The sequence below is a fragment of the Galeopterus variegatus genome, unplaced genomic scaffold (genome assembly GCF_000696425.1).
Source record: "Galeopterus variegatus unplaced genomic scaffold, G_variegatus-3.0.2 Scaffold821, whole genome shotgun sequence".
In the NCBI taxonomy this organism is placed as follows: Eukaryota; Metazoa; Chordata; class Mammalia; order Dermoptera; family Cynocephalidae; genus Galeopterus; species Galeopterus variegatus.
Genome location: NW_007726932.1, coordinates 241434 through 258313, shown reverse-complemented (window position 1 = coordinate 258313; position 16880 = coordinate 241434). Strand labels below are relative to the sequence as shown.

General features: G+C 38.6%; 1 protein-coding gene across 1 annotated transcript in view; it reads left to right on the top strand.

Moving 5' to 3' along the window:
• The window catches only part of GRM7 (glutamate receptor, metabotropic 7), a 387698-nt gene that overhangs the window by 138863 nt on the left and 231955 nt on the right, over window positions 1-16880 (top strand). Inside the window, exons 5-6 of the mRNA XM_008572684.1 lie at window positions 2363-2563; window positions 11840-11979. Of these exons, the coding sequence (XP_008570906.1) occupies window positions 2363-2563; window positions 11840-11979 (341 nt within the window). The remainder of the gene's footprint in view (window positions 1-2362; window positions 2564-11839; window positions 11980-16880) is intronic.

Below are 16880 nucleotides of genomic sequence, written 5' to 3'. Positions count from 1 at the left end.
CAGCGCCGAGGGTTGCGATCCCGTTGCCGGTCCCGGTCCGGTACGGGGGCGACACTGAGGGTTGCGATCCTTTGCCGGACACGGAAAAAGACAAAAAAAAAAAAAATTATTAAGACAGCATTCCCACTTCTCAGAATCTATTCCCAAAATACTCAGGGGCAAATTGAAAAACACATATATGCATATGCACAAGGTAGTTAATTACACTATGCTTTTTAGACTGTTAGAGATGGTTGTTATTCTAAGAATGTTATCTGTATATTTTGGGATAAAGCAAATGAATAATCATAACAGTATCTTAAGAACCAAGATTTTCCTCATGAGAGACAGGAGACAGAGATGTAAGAGTGTCAAGGTTAAGTAAAAACCCTGTAGTCCTGAATTTGAATTGCAAGTAGCACATGAATTCATTGTGGATTTTACCTTAATTTTTTAATCCTACTTTTCACATAGTGAAAAATGATACATCCGATGACAAGCAGTGAGCATTAGGTTGATTGGTATTTAAATGAGATACACATAAAATACAGAAGTCTCTGCATACAAAATATTAATTCAAGTAAATTTGGGAGATTCTGAATTTCCCTTTTGGAGGTTATTTTTTTATGTTATAATGTCAAAGGGTCTGAAGAAGTCTCTCAGTAAGGAAACCTAAAAATTTTTAATACAGTGGCTATTAGGAACGTTTTGTGTATTTTGCAGAAGGGGCTGGGATTGTGGAATTCCTATTGTTTCTTCACTACACAAATGTGCCATAGAAAATAATTAGGGAAATATTGCTGTGAAAGTGTAAAGTAATCTTCAGGTAATTATTCTTCATAGAGGGACAAGAGGTCTAGAGAGAGTTGTTGGAATCATGTACTTAATGAATGCATAATTTAATACCACCGGTGTTGTTTAGTATCTATCTACCAGATAGTAAATGCTGTGTTCTGTACCAAGGATAGAAGGGAACAAAATGAAAAGAAAAATATCTGGAACATCTACTGGTAAAGCATTAAAATATAGACTTTCGGTAATGCTGCAGCAGAGGTTTGAAATGTTTTATGGAATCTAATTGAGATTGAGGGGCTGAGTGGAGAAAACCTGTGGGTTGTGCCATGGAGAGAGAATTAAGTTACGGCAGGCAAAAACAAAGAGGAAGGACATCCCTGGAAAAGTAAAGAGCAAGAGTAAAGATAGCTTACCAGAAACAATAGTCATAACTGTCTGCAAGAATAAAGAAAAACTAGGGAAAGGGTGGGGCAAGGCCAGTGTAGTGAGAAGAATGTGGGCCTGGGGTCTGAGCTGTCATGATTGCTCTACCTGTAAATGACCTTGGGAAGGTGATTTAATCTCTGTAAGACTCAGCTTTCCCATCAGTATAGTGAGGATAAAAAACAGTCAATTCACAAAGTGAGGATGAGATCAGAAGACTATATCCAAAGCTTCCAGCAGAGTGTGGGCACTTAGTCAACATCAGTTCTTACCATTATTAGGCAGCTGGGGCAAAAGGTTGAATGCCTGCTGTTGTTGGAGGGATTTGGATTTTAATGTGTAGGCAGTGGAGAACCATCGAAGGATCTGAGCATAGGGATGAGGTGATCAGCTCTGTAGCTTACAAAGATGGATGTGGGAGAATGAATGGATGCAAGGAGACATCTAGCATCACATCCCATTGAAAGAAGAGGAAGGCAGAAACAGTGCTTTGGTAGAGTATCCAAAACTGTTCAGTGTTTCAGAGGCAGAACTGATAGAACTTTTCTATTCACTAGATGTGTGTACGTCAGAGCAGGAGTGAGAGAAAGGAAAGAATACAAAATAACACCAGAGTTTCCAGCCTGAGCATCTGAGTCTCCAGGAATAACAACAATTGAGACAGGAAGCACAGGAGGTAGAGTAGGTATTTAGAAGGTAGTGAGTTCAGATGTGAAATTTAATTTGTTTTCTACCATTTTCTTTTTGGCCTTCCTAGAGTAAGCAAGCTCTGAAGATTTGAATGTGACAACCCAGCTTCTAATACAAAAGATCCCTCTATTCTATGGGACCACTATATTCTGAATAATGTGTTGGCTTTTTACAAAAGCTATTATTGTGATCCTTTGGCATACTGTTACTAAAATTTTTCTAATATGTCAGGAAGTTTTTCTAATATGAGTTTAATGTGCTCCAGAGTAAAATACCAAAAACTATTTTAACAAACTAACGTGGTAGCTAAGCATGGATACCAATTGGCTAACACAAGGTAGCTAAATGTGGCTTACGTTATTATACTCCTCAAAGCATTGTTTTCTTTAAGCAGAATTGCAAGTAAATGCAAATTTAAACATTCTACTCAACACCAGTTTGTGTGTGTGTGTGTGTTTCTTGTTTTAATGTGCAGGACAGGAGAGAATTGGAAAAGATTCCAACTATGAGCAGGAAGGTAAAGTTCAGTTCGTGATTGATGCAGTCTATGCTATGGCCCACGCCCTTCACCATATGAACAAGGATCTTTGTGCTGACTACCGGGGTGTCTGCCCGGAGATGGAGCAAGCTGGGGGCAAGAAGTTGTTAAAGTATATCCGCAATGTCAATTTCAATGGTAAGTCTCCAAACAGCTGTGGTTTTGGGGATCCTGAATGTTGGCATTCTGTGTTTCATACATTGCATAGTTGTGTTGTTATTTACTCTTAAATATGTGTCAAAATTTGGTCGATTATATAATTTCAAATAACTGAGTCAATGCATGGATGAACGAGTGAATGAACTTAATTAATTAGTAAATTAATACATATTTGGAGGTTACAATTTATTCTCCTTTTCTTGAAATAGAGAGGTTTTTGCATAAAGCCAAATTTTTCCTTAATGAATATAAGTGGGTGTGGGAGGGGAGTAGAGGCAGAGAAAGGGACAGTTGCTATAGAAACCCAAATTAATTGCAGTAGTAGTTTCAATTTACCACACCAACCATATCTCAGGTTACAAACTTATTTCTCAAAGTACAAGTACAAAACTATGTTATAAATTAATAGGTTACCTAAAATAAGTGGATAGAAATAGGTGAAAAATTGAGTAAACAGAGGAGAAGGCATGAGGGGGAAGCCTCACTTCTCTAATACCTTTTTGTACAGTCTTGACTCTTACAGCGTCTTACTGCTTCACATACCAAAAACCAAATGGGTAATGTAAATTAACCTGAATGGCAAAATTTAAAACAGACAGCAAGAAATAATTCTAACTATATTACAAATTAATAACAACCATAGTGAAGGGAGTGGGGAAGAAAAATATGAATGCAAGCAACTGTGGAAAATAGTGTTTGACTATATAAGGCTAAAGACAAAATAAATGAACACAGATATACAGTAGCTCATAAATTTTTGGACTTTGTAAAAAATTATGAAGCTAATTTACATACATAATAAAACTGAGAAAATAATTAAATATACTGTGTATAATGAGAGCCACGTTTCTCATTGTCAGAGATAGGAATTATTAATAAGGGATAAAAGAGAGCTAGTATGAGCCATTTTTATTAAATTAGAGTAGAACACAGCATGAACTTATGAATTTTAATATACATGCAAATGGGCATATATAGAAATATATATGTGTTTGTGTGTGTATGAACACCTGTATGACCTGGCTCTGTTTCCTTTAGAAAAGAGCACATCTAGCACCCAGACCTTACTTATAAATAACATTACCCAATAAAAATAACCAGGATACCAAAAGAAATTGCTAAATCCAGGGCCAAGGCAGAAAAAGTACAAGATAAGCTTGAGACATGCTGTGCCAGAAAGTGAGAAAGTTCTTAAAAACTGATGGGTCATGTTGAAAGGGCACAAGAACCAACTGAGAAGAGATCCCATTGGCCAATTCTGGGATCACAATGCACTATAAATCTTATAATAACATAAATGTACATGATTCCATACTGATATAAATGCACAACTGAATTAAATAAACAAATGTAAGAGAATGGGTAGTATGATGGAATGACAAAAAGATGGAAATACAAAATCACCATTATTGAAAAAACCTCGGTAATAATTGTTTCAGGCAAGAGTCATCAATGGGTGCTAAAACTATTGGGTTAAAGTATGATGAGAAATGATATATTTGCATAGTCTCAAGGTATCATCCATCAAGATACATGTTAATTACTAAGGGGAAAATAGTAGCTTTGTGGGGAAAAGTGGAAGATAAAGAGTGATTAAGGTTAACATCACTAGCAGTGAGATTTAAGATGTCAGGTGCCTCTTGATATGACACACAGGCTACAGCATCACTTCTGAGGTCTGATTGCTAAAATATATAACTTTAATCATAAGGAAACATTAGACAAGTCCAAATGAAAGGTGGTTTACAAAATCACTGGCTAATGCTCTTTAAAAATGTCCATATCGTGAGAAAGACAGATGAAGGAACTGTTTCAGACTGAAAAAGACTAAGGAGGCCTTACTATCAAATGTATTGTCGGAATATTGATTGATCTTACACCAGAAAAAGGACATTGATGGGACAATGGGGAAATTTTAATAAAATTTGGAGATTAGTTTTAATAGTATTATGTCAATGTTAATTTCCTGATTACATAGTTATATTATGATTTTAAAAAAACAGAACTTTATTCTTCTGTGGTTGTAAATAACAATCCACTTGAGCCTATGATCTTGTATCAATCTTCAGGAGTTATCTAGTATCTCGGTGAAAAAGAAGCACATCCAATTTAGGAAGCAATAGTTTCTTAGTTGAGATGAAGACAAAAGTGACTATGTATAAAACCAGAATATAGGTCAACTACAAATTATCATCTTTTTGTAGTCTCTTCCTGATCTTACAGAATCTCCTAATATATTTAAAATTTTTTTCCAGAACCGAACAAATATAAATTTCATCATTTATCAAACACTAAATTACAGATGCTAAGATCGGATTTTGGGCTTTGTATTTTTATGGATATGTGTGACCATTCTTGTACTAGTGACGAAAAAAAAATTGTTTTGAGAATCTTTTTTGGTAATTCTTCCCTGAATTTGGTAATTTTCTTCCAGATAGTAATTATAGCCTCATGTTTTTCAAGATGGACTTGTCCACTGATGGATTAGAGTAACCGAGCTTCGGAATAGACACAGGGCTTATGTTTATCAAATGATTACTGGGTCCCAGAAACCATGATAAGTACTGCATCTGTGTTGGCTTATTTCATCTTCAAAACATCATGATGGTTTAGATACTATTATCTCCCCCCTTTTAAAACATAAGGAAACCAATTCACAGCAAAATTAAAAATCCTAATGTCCAAAGCCATGCAGCCAGCTAGCGATGATGCTGTGCTTGGAACCTAGGCCACTTAACTCCCCAATCTGCTCCTTTTACTCTTATTGAAATGGCTGAGAGCAGGGATTGACTGCATAATTCCTGCTGGTCCATCATAGATCTGAGGTTCTCCAGGAGTTCATAGATAGGGCCAATTGTTTCTCTTTCTTTGTCTTTTTTGTAACAATACTCTATGGCCAACATAATCTCCTCTCTCTGAGGATGTCTTTTGCTTCCACACAAAGTGCCAGGAGACTTCTGGTTCCTGAGGCATTGCAACATACACCCACACCAGGGCTCACATGTTTTGTAAAAAAATGAAGCTGCACTAGATTTAATCAGGGGATCTCAGGTTTCTTTATGTGAGCAACTGTTAGAGTGAAAAGAAACTTGAAATATTTTACTCATTTGATTTCCTCATTTTTATTTAAAGAAATCAAATCCTAGAGAGGAGAAAATATTTGTCCAAGACGTAGCAGCTAGCAAATGACCAAGATAGATCTAAAACTTAGGTCTCTTTCTAGTACATTGTAGAGAATTTAGCCTTTCTTTTGCATGCTTTAGGAGGATTTTTATTTTTCTTTCTCTCAATAAGCTTGATTGTACTCCTCTGTTACTTTAGTACAAAATTTGCTGTGCTCCTAGGAATATTGTTCCAGACCAGTAGAATACAATTTAATAATTCTAACCTTCACATTCACAAAAGTATCAGTTTAGGAAATGATAATAGAGTGACCTAAAAGTATGCTACAGTTTCACTAAATACATAACCTCCCTCTAATGCACTGAGGGAATTTTTTTTAAAAAATGGCTAATTTAGTCTTCATCACTCCTAACATCTCAAATAAATGCAAAGTCCTGAGCCTAAATTTGTGTTATTTACCTCTATGTTGGCCCATCCAATCAGATGGCAATACTTGCATATGTAAATATAACCAATTTGGTTATATATACAATTTGGTCTTGTATATAAAATCTTAAAAGAATTTCTATATGATGAAGTATTTAATCTGAAATACGTCTGTCCCTAGATTTACTAGTTTCTGGAAGACAAATTGGAGTATAGCATATTTTGTAAAGAAGGCACATCTCACAAACTCTTCTTGCAACATGATGTTAGCTTTCCTTCATCAAGAGTTGAGATGTGGGGCCGGCCCGGTGGCGCGCTGGATGGTGCGCCGCTTGGGAAGCGCGGCGGTGCTCCCGCCCGAGGGTTCGGATCCCACATACAGACCGGTTCCCACTCACTGGCTGAGCGAGGCGCGGGAGCGGCGCCGAGGGCTGCGATCCCGTTGCCGGTCCCCGGTCCGGTACGGGGGCAACACTGAGGGTTGCGATCCGTTGCCGGACACGGAAAAAGACAAAAAAAAAAAAAAAGAGTTGAGATGTGTGTTCCCCCTCTTTGAATCTCAGCGAGGCTGTGACTAATTTGGAAGGGACATTATGTGATCTCTAAGGCAAAGGGCTTCTGTCTGGTTCTCTTCAGACATTTGCACTATGAACATAGCTAAGACACTGTGAGGAAGCCAAGCTGCCACACTGACAGGTCACATGCAGGTGCTGAGGCCACAGCTCCAGCCAAGGTCCCACCTGACAATCAGTATCAGCTGTCAGACACAAGAGCTTCATGCCGCCCCAGGTGAGGTGAGTGCACCAGTCTCTCACCGAACCCTGAGCAAATTGCAAAATACATGTTGTCATTGTTTTGAGCACTAAGGTTTAGGGTGGCTTGCTAAGCAGAAAGAGATCACAGGAACAGAAATCAATAAAGCATTTCTGGAATCTGTGCATGGGTGGGTAAAATGAGAACAGAAAAACTGTCAGGTAAACACTTTGATGCACAGAACTATGTTGTCATCTGGGCAGTCTGAATCCCCAATCCTTCTCTGTACAGGAAGAAAGGAATTTCATTCAGATACTCTTGTCCTGTGGAGGTGACTTCAGGCCTGAGTTCATTCTGTCATTCATCCTTTACCCCCTGCAACCCATCTTGTCAAGTGGCCTTATTTCCTCACCTTAGTGTACCTGCATTCTGGCCCTAGTCCCTTGTGGAAATCTCTGCAGGTGATCACTTCCCCTTTGATAACTTGTGTCTCTTCTCTGGACTTCTTTGATTTAAAAAAAAAATGTGGAGTTCATTGAACACAATGCTTCTTTGTCTCTTTCAAGACATTCGGGGGTGCTGTTAAAAAGAAGTTGTGGGAGAAAAACTGGAAATAATAAGCCAGTTGCCTTATAGAATCCATCAGAAAGGTCAAAGCCACACAATATGCTTTATAAGCTATCACTTAGATAAGTATTGAGCTCTTCTGCCTTAATTTTTTTAAAATGTGAAGTTTAATGAGAATAGAAAGGGCAGGACAAGAATCATTTTTCCTAACAAAGATTTGAGGAAGGGAGAAAGATTAGGAGATGTGTCCCATTCTGACGAATATTTAGCCCGTGCTCTTGAGATCCTTTGGAGCCCCAGGCCTCCAGTATGCTTCCTCTCTCCTCTCAAAGACTGTGAAAAGCTGGAGTCATATAATTTAATGAATAGAAGCTATAGAATTATAGCAAAGCACAACATGAGTCCTAGTGTCCAATGTGAAAGAAAAGAAAGGTGAGTATCTGAATATTAATGTTTTCCTGAAAAATGACAAGATTCTTATTTTCTTGCTAATAATGTGCTAAATCCAGATTTCATTTTTTCTCCTTCTATACTCAGAAGACTTGCTGAAAGCAGAAAGCCAATATTAAAAATCTTTTGTTGTTATTTCTTTTCTTTTTCTTCTTGTTTTCTTCTCCGTGTACTGGAAAAGTTTGCATTGATTCTTACGCACAAAGGGCTTAAGAGGTCCCTGTTATGTTAAAGTGGGTGACTTCACGGGCTGTGGAGACAGTGCCTGGGTAAAACTGGAAGAAACAAATTGAAACAGAGCTTTCGGCCACACAGATTTAGTCTTTGACTCGAGTTGGTAGGAAGAAAGCAACGTTGCTCATAGATCAGTGCCCACTCCCAGAGTGGGCTGCACCCCGCTGTTTGGAAAATAAAAAACATTGTAGCAATAGAGAAATTTAAATTAGGTGCCAGTTGGGAGAGACACCATTGGTGCACTGGAAAAAAGACAGTCTGAGTAACTGAAGGCATATGTTCTGTCTGGTCTTGAGAGATCAGCAAATGAAACAATGATAAAAAATACAACCTACAAAAAGTTATTACCATCTATTGGGCTTTTATTATTTGAAAGTCACAGAACTAAATATGTACATTATTACATTGAATTCTCACTCTAACCCTCTGAGAAAGATATTATAAGTGACAATCAGAAGTAGAGTGAGATTGAATAACTTTTCAAGGTCACTCACATATTATGTGGTGGACCTGGAATTTAAATTCATTCTAGGGGATTTCAAAGCTAGTTACTAAACACCATTCTAGTTTAATTAGCTGAGTGACTGGCACAAGTCCTCTCTGGACCTAAGTGTCCTTCTTCACTCATAAAATTAAGAAATTTGATATTCTGAGTCCTCCAGCTCTGTATTAGTTTTCTATTACTACTGTATTAGTGCCTTTTCTGTCACTGGAAGAGAATGCCTGAAACTGGGTAATTTATTAAATATATATGTATATATTTCTTACAATTTCAGAGTCTGGAAAATCCAGGGTCTAGGAGCCCATCTGGTGAGGGTGTTTCTCCTCGCAGGGACTCTCTGCAGTCCCAAGACAGTGCAGGGCATCAGATGGCAGGAGGGCTGAGGGTGCTAACATCGCCACTTGCTCTATAAAGCCACAAGTGTCCCTCCTGTGATAAACCACTCATCTGTTAATCCATGGATATGTCAATTCATGAATGAATTAATCCATATATGAAATCACAGCCCTCACAATCCAATCACCTCCCAAAGGCCCCCTCTCTCTACTACCATAGTTGGATTTCTCACCATCTCCACACTGTTACAACGGGGATCAAGTTTCAAGATGAGCTTTGGAAGGGGCATTCGAAACACAGCAGCTACCATAAAAATTACCAAAATTTAATGGCTTAAGCCATTTAAATTTATTCTCTTATGGTTCTGTAGTCTGGAAGTCCAACATGGGTTTCACTGAGCTTTAGTTGAGGTGAAGGCAGAGCTGGTTCCTTCTGGAGGCTGCGGGGGAGAAGCTGTTTTTTGTCCTTTTCCAGCTTCTGGAGGCCACCTCAGCTCATGACTTCTTCCTTGCATCACTCTAGCTTCTTGTTTTCATCATCACATCTCCTCCTTCCACCTCTGACTCCTCCCACCTCCCTCTTACAAGGATCCGTGTGATTATATTGAACCTACCCACATCATTCAGGACAATCTCCCTATAGCACAGTCATTAATCACATCAGCAAAGTCCTTTTTACCATATAAGGTGATATTCACAGGCTCTGGGGATTAGGACACAGACATATTTGGACCATGATTTGGCCTACCACAGCTCTGATTTTTTTTTTTTTCCTTTTTAATATGCAGTGGTGTCACAAAATCCTGCAACCAATAATTACAGGATGGAATGCAGTGCTTAGTGTCCCTTTATCCTACCTATAATGTTGGACCCCTTATTCTAGTAGGACAGCATTCAGCACAAGGTTGCAAATTCGTATACCTCTTGTAACCCAATACATTGTGTCTCTCTCTCTTGACACTTATTTTAACTCTATTCTTAGGTTGAGCAGTCCTCTGTATGGGACCATTTTCCACATCATGCCTACTTCCTCAAGCATTGCCATCTTTGTGTTTGTTTGTTTATTTGTTTGTTTTACTATTTTTAGCATATTTTGTCCTGTGTGGTTAAAATGCTGTCATAATTCTCTTTCATGTGAATGCTGCCTCCGTATCCTGTGCTGTCCCTGCCCTGTCACCCTTGACCTATGTCCACACCCAGTAACCATTTTTGTATTCTAGATAGATAAGAGCCTGTAGGCTGAACTCTTGACCACCTTATCTGCTTTCAGCCTGGTTAGCCTAAGAATGTAACCCAAGTTCTCATGCTTAGCCTTGCACTCTCTTCAAATTAACAAATCCAACCCTGTCACAGGAAACCCACCTAAGGACTGTCCTGAACCCCAGAGGCTGTGGCCCACAGGCACCTCCCTCTCTCTCTTGCTGCCCACCCACTGGTTGAGCGCTCATGTCCTGGACACTGCCCACCCAGCCATTAACCCTGTGAGGTATGCTTCTCTCTTTTCTCTGGAATCTGTGAATGTAAAACCTAAGCTTTCCACCATTCCAACCTGAGTCTTCCCCACAGTGCCCCACCTGACTCAAACACCTCACTTAACAAATCATAGCTCATGCCTCATTTTTTCTTTCACCTAGGTCTTTAAAGCAAATATTCACACTGGCCCAAACTCTGCCAAAGCTAAAGACTTTGTTAACAGATGCAGAGTTTTGCCATCATTAGTGTCTGAAGTTTACAATAAGCAGCTATCAAAAGCCCTTCATATTCACGACCTAAGACTTACCCTATGCTCCTCACCCCCCCCCACAAAATGGTAGAATGAACTTCTGTTCCCAGGGTCTGTGTTCCAGCTTGTAAATGATCTATAAGTTTCTTTGTAAATTACAAGAAATAGAACTTTGTTTTCTGCAAGGAATATTGATTCAGTATTAATCTAAAGACAAATACCAGCCACATACCATGAAACCAGTGGTTTTTTTCCTGTTTCCAAGAGATCATGAAAAAAGAAATCACTCAGTAACTGAACTTTATGTGATCCCTATGTAACTGTTGCTGAAACTAACCAAAATTTGTGTCTTAACTCCTTTGTATATGATTTTCCCGTTGTTCCATGTGGTTAATATTAAGGGTTTTTCATTCATCCAATCTTATTCACATAGTACATGTGATACACTTATATGCATACATATATACTCAGTAAATGCACTCATTTTTTAAAATTGACTTCAATATCTAATTTTGCAAAAGTAATTGGTTGCACCTTATGATGGACATTTTAAGACGGCCCAAATAGGAAGTTGAGAAAGAAACCAGTATTTAACACCTGCCAGGCACACTGCTAAGCATTTTACACTGGTTATCATAAAGTACATTAAAATAAAGTAAATTAGAAATAATCATCAAAAAATAAATAAGTAAAATCAGTAAAGTTCATACTTAAATACACGTTTTGTTTGCTTATTTGTTTTTTATTATTCTCTTTTTTAAATTAATTATACAATTATTTTTAAACTACAATTCAGTGTTAGATGAAAACTAAAATAATAATAATAATAATAATAACAACAATTATCAGTAGCAGCAGTTGCATAATGCAACTTAAGGCTGTCTTTGAAAAATAATGCATACTGCTTTTATTCCTTAGAAGGGAGAAAAGATTAGGACAAAATTTTAAGAAATGTTGAGAAATAAAGAAACTATTCAAAGGGGGAAATTATCATTCACAAGACACAGTGATGAGTTGCCTGAGAAGTTGGGGGGACCCTATGGGGATATCTCCTCCTCCCAGGTCTCCAGACTGTTGCCCATAGCACAAGACATTTTAGACTTGTTTAAATCTCAAATCTGTCTTTTTCTTGCCTTCCTCAGGTAGTGCTGGCACTCCAGTGATGTTTAACAAGAATGGGGATGCACCTGGTCGTTATGACATCTTTCAGTACCAGACGACAAACACCACCAACCCTGGCTACCGTCTGATCGGGCAGTGGACAGATGAACTTCAGCTCAATGTGAGTTCTACATGTTCTTTTCTTCCCTTGTGTGATCAATGAAAGACTTTTAATTTGCCCAGACAAACATTTGCTGTTTGTATGTTCGTGTGCATACACAAGTGAACTTGCAACTTGTGGCAGGCATCAGCGGGGACTGATACCAGTAATAATATAACAATGACTGTGACAATGATGAGAACAGAAAATGTGCATTAAGTATTGTTCACATGCAGCACCTATGAGAATTATCTCGTCTAATCTGAAGCTCAGATTGCTTTACAAACAAGTCACCAGGTAAGACTTGCACAAGATCCTTCCTTAGACTTCTCTTCCTTCTTTATTTGGTGGTGGTGTTTTAATTTTAATGCATTTCAATGAGTGGCTTTGGCTTATACAAAGATTATCTGAGTAATCCTGGTGCTAGCCATTACTGTAACTTCTTTTTCTTTCTGTGAAATGTGACCATGAGTAAGCAGCCACTTCCTCATACAAGATTATATCAGAGTCCACCAGCTGATGTCCCAGTTTGAACATAATCGGGCATAGAAAGAGTGAATTCTGTCTTACTCAGCCTTTTTGTTCTATTCAGGCCTGGAAAGAATTAGATGAGACTCACCCACATTGGAGAGGGCAATCTGCTTTACTCAGCTCAGCTATCGATTCAAATGTTAATCATATCCAGAAACATGCTCATAGACACGCCCAAAATGACCAAATATTTGGGCACCCCATGAGTAGAGCATAAATTTAATCATTATATTCCCTTCCCCCAGAAAATTCCTCCTACGTCTCTTCAAAGCTGGAAATTACAACATTATACTTTATCAAGATATACCTTAGGAGGCACTTTGGGAGTTATTGAGAGTAAGGCTTCCTGTGAGTGCTATGCAGAATTGATGTCTTGGGATGTGGGGGGTTGTGCCATGGTTTCTAGGAAGAGAGAATTGTGCATACAGGAAGGGGTGGAACCACCACAGGACAATTACCTCATTTGCACATTGCCCTGGCCTGGCTCTGCTTGCACCCATCCAGTTCTCCCTCTCCTGATTTCCACCATCCAAATGAGCTGACTCCAAGACTGGGTCCAAAGGATTGTGATCTGGCATCCGGAAACGGATGAAGTCAGACAGCAAGTGCCAGCCATAGCTGAGTTGACTACAAAGGTACAAAACCAAAGAAGAAGCCACGATTATCCTCAATCCAAGGCACAAAAAACTTGCAAATAAACAGAGAAAATAAAGCAAAACAAACAAAAAAAGTCAACAAGTGAATTCAAGGAGTAGTAATCAAAAACAGAAGCAAAGCAGGATAGCCTGATAGCCTGGCTGATATACTCAAAGTGTGTTTTCATTGAGGTGTTACCTGTGTGATACAAAGATAGTTCACCTGGGACCGAAGGTAAAGAGTCAAGGTGTGTGGTAGAAATGTGAAGTGCTCAGGGCTTTTTATAAAACCCCATGTGACTAAAAGAAATAGATGCATTAATCTCTTCTAGCATAACCCCCTGCACCAATGTTTAGTTTCTGGTATGTGTTATTCGTCCATATACACCGGAAATCCCACCTGGCATTTACCAACTTCAGATGTTACCTGTAAGTTCTTAAGTGCACTGTTTTTAAGAACCTACATCAATGCTGATTTTTTTTGGTTTGTACTTTACCCTTCATAAGAATTTTAAATCATTGGCCATTCAACAAGTTTTGTTGGTGCGGTTTGTTTTTCGTTTTGTTTTTTAAAATTTCCATCATATTTTAAGCACTGAGAGGCAGTAGGTAGTCACACAACAGACAATGAAATAAATGTGGTCCCTTTTCTCACCCAATTGGCCATCTAGAATGAAGTTAGAAGGTACATAACTATAAAGATATGTATTTGGAAATCCCACAATGTGATAAGAGAGATTATCACTTACTGGGAGGGAGGGACCTACTGGATGAGAAGCCAGTTTTGTGAAGAGTGTGAGTGACCAAGCAGGTCAGAACTGGCATGGCGATGGTGGTACCAGAAAGGGAGGGGGTGGGGGGAGGAGGAGATGTTACAGAAATGGGTAAGAGCCATATTAATGCAGTCCCTTGTAGGCTATGAGAAAAATTGTTACTTTTATTATAAGTGCATTTAAAAGCTGTTAAGAGGTATTAAGAAAGGGAGTGATTACATCAAATTTAGGAAAAGAAGTTACTTTGACTGTTGGAAAGATAATGAATTGAAGGGGGCAAGAGTGGGAATAAAAAGAGCAATTAAGAGTGAGTCTATTACATCTGTCTAGCTAAAATAGGGTGGCTTAGGGAAGTGGTTTTCAAACTTCAGTGTGCATCCGAGTCATCTGGTGGACTTGTAAAAAAAGATTGCAGGGCCCCATCAACAGAGTTTCTGATTCAGAAGGTGTAGGGATGGGGGAGGCCTGGATATTTGCCTTTCTAAGAAGTCTCTGAGTAAAGCTGGTGGCACTTAGCAAACCACTGGCTTAGAGACATAGTAATAGTGGAGATGAAGCAAATGAATGAATATACCTGTAGCTTGAGGATCTGTGTGCACGATGGTGACCCTTGAGGTGAAGAAGGCTGCTGGCGTGGGAGGGGTAAAGTAAAGAATCACAGTTCTCAACTGGGATTCTTAAACATGTGAGACTTAGATGTGCAAGAGCCACAAGGAAATGGATATGTCAGAAGCTCAGACAAGAGTTCTGAGCCATAGGTATGAAAAAAAATGCAAGTTATTCACCTATAAATGGCATTTGAAGCCATTTGGAAGAGAGAAAAGAGAACAGCAGAGAACCCAAGGCCTTGAAAACCTAATAGAAAATGATACAATTGTACTCCAAGTACTCCAAATAGAACCCACTTTAAAATATTCTCTTTAGTTTGCCTGGAGAGTTGGGCCAGCCACATACTTTGGGTTTCTGTTTGGTTGATGGAAACTAGGTCAGGGGTATATGCTCAACTTGGCATAGAGTGGGGACATTTTTTATTCTACTTGGTCATGCTGAGACAGGTGTGTTAGGAAGAGTGGACGGGACCCCTGAATCCTCGGGTGGATGCAGAAGTTTATGCTTGGTATTGCATGCAGCCCAAAGGGGTGAATGAGCAGTGAACAGGGCCATTTTTAGCAGGGTAAGAGGCTGGGTAACTCAACTAATGTGGCCACTGAGATAACTGGTCCTTATAGGAGGCCCCACTGTTGACAACTTTTATTGTTAAATTAAATTTGAATCATTGGAATTTGGGAAGAAAAAAAGAGAAGGAAAGTATGATACCCAGAGAGCACTCCCTCCCCTCTCACGAGAATCAGGGCCCACATACATCCAGTGTTTGGTGTCCTGTCCAAGATCATCTTGCCCACAATGTTCCTTTTGCTGTAATTATTCTGATTCAGTTAAAAGTTCTGTGAGAGTGGAATTTGGGCAAACATAGTTTTGTAGATTTGCTTTCTTCTAGTCAACAGAACAAAACAAAGCATTTAAGTAAGGAGTGTATTTACAAACTCAGGAGTACTCTTTTGATCCCCAGTTACATTTTCTCTAGCAAAGGAAATTTTCAGGAAAGCTTTCCCTATGGTCCGTAATTGCAAATGAGTTTCTGATCCAAGAAATTAGAGTTTTAGGTTCTCAGAATCCTCGCTCTGCAGACCAGATTTTTCTCCTGTTCTATATGTAATCTTCTGGAATTTGGGTGCCTTAGTGGTGCATGACCTGTTGTGTAGTTTCATGTATCCTTACTGCAACACAGTAGCTCTGGGCCCTGCCTCCTCTTTGGCCTAACACATGACTGCATGGCTTGCTACCAGGGTATTTCTTCATGAACAAGAGTTCTGCAGAAGGAAATCACAACTAGCAAAGCCATTTACTCTCTCAATTGCAAATCCTGCACAAGTAACTCTGATTTAATTTCTCAAGTTTCTATTCTACTATCAAGAGATTCCATAAAACACTCTTCTGGTAGAAAGCAGAAGGGACAATGTAACAAAAAGTCATTGCTCATCCGCAGTGTGGCAGGTGGAATGATAGGTATTGGAGATGGTAGGATTAATGAGGGGCAGGTCCCTGCACTCTGAGTTCACAGAGCTGAATAAGAGCTCTGTAAAAGATCTATTGCATTATAGGACTCCAGATAGGCACTAATTTAGAGAAAGCTACCAAAAAGTTACATTGAATTGGATCTTGAAGGATAAATAGTAGTTCCCTAAATGGAGAAGAGGAAAAAAATTGCTTTATAATAAATAATGCAATACTACTTAAAAACTTAAAAAAGGGAAATATGTCGGAAAAAAGGCAAGAAATGGAATGTGGATGCTTAAAAAAAATCTAAGTTTATGTTGCATATAAACTCTGTTCGTGTTATATGCAATAGAAACCAAGGTGATTTTTTGGTTAGTGATTTTACTTATCTGGAATTAGTAGGAAATTCAGATATACCCAAAACGTTAATTTTTTTAAATAACCATAATTCTCTAACATACCAAAATGTTAGTTAAAGCTAAAAAAGGAGATGTTCTTAATGGGCAGCTTCCTATGGTAAATTCCACACTCTCTTAAATAGAAGACTGAATGAATGAAGGTTACTTAACCTTTTCTGGATGACTCACATTCTTATAAACCTCAATTGTCTGCCATTCTGTAGGACAGACTGACATTGTGATCTTCTGAGATATGTGAGGCTTGTTAGATTCTTCTGTGATTTCTTCCCTGTTGATCTTAACACTTCACACACCTAGAAACGAAAAGCTCCTTGAAGGTAAAATCTACATTTGAGTCATTGTTTTGTATACTCACTAGCACTTAGCACACAGTAGGCATTTGGTTTTTTTTCAAATATATAAAAACAGGTATAATGAGTATGTTCTCTTTTTAATGATGTACATTATCTGCAGCCATCGGCCACTCTTCCTCCCTCTGGGAAGAGCACCCCAGTTTCCTTTTTTTA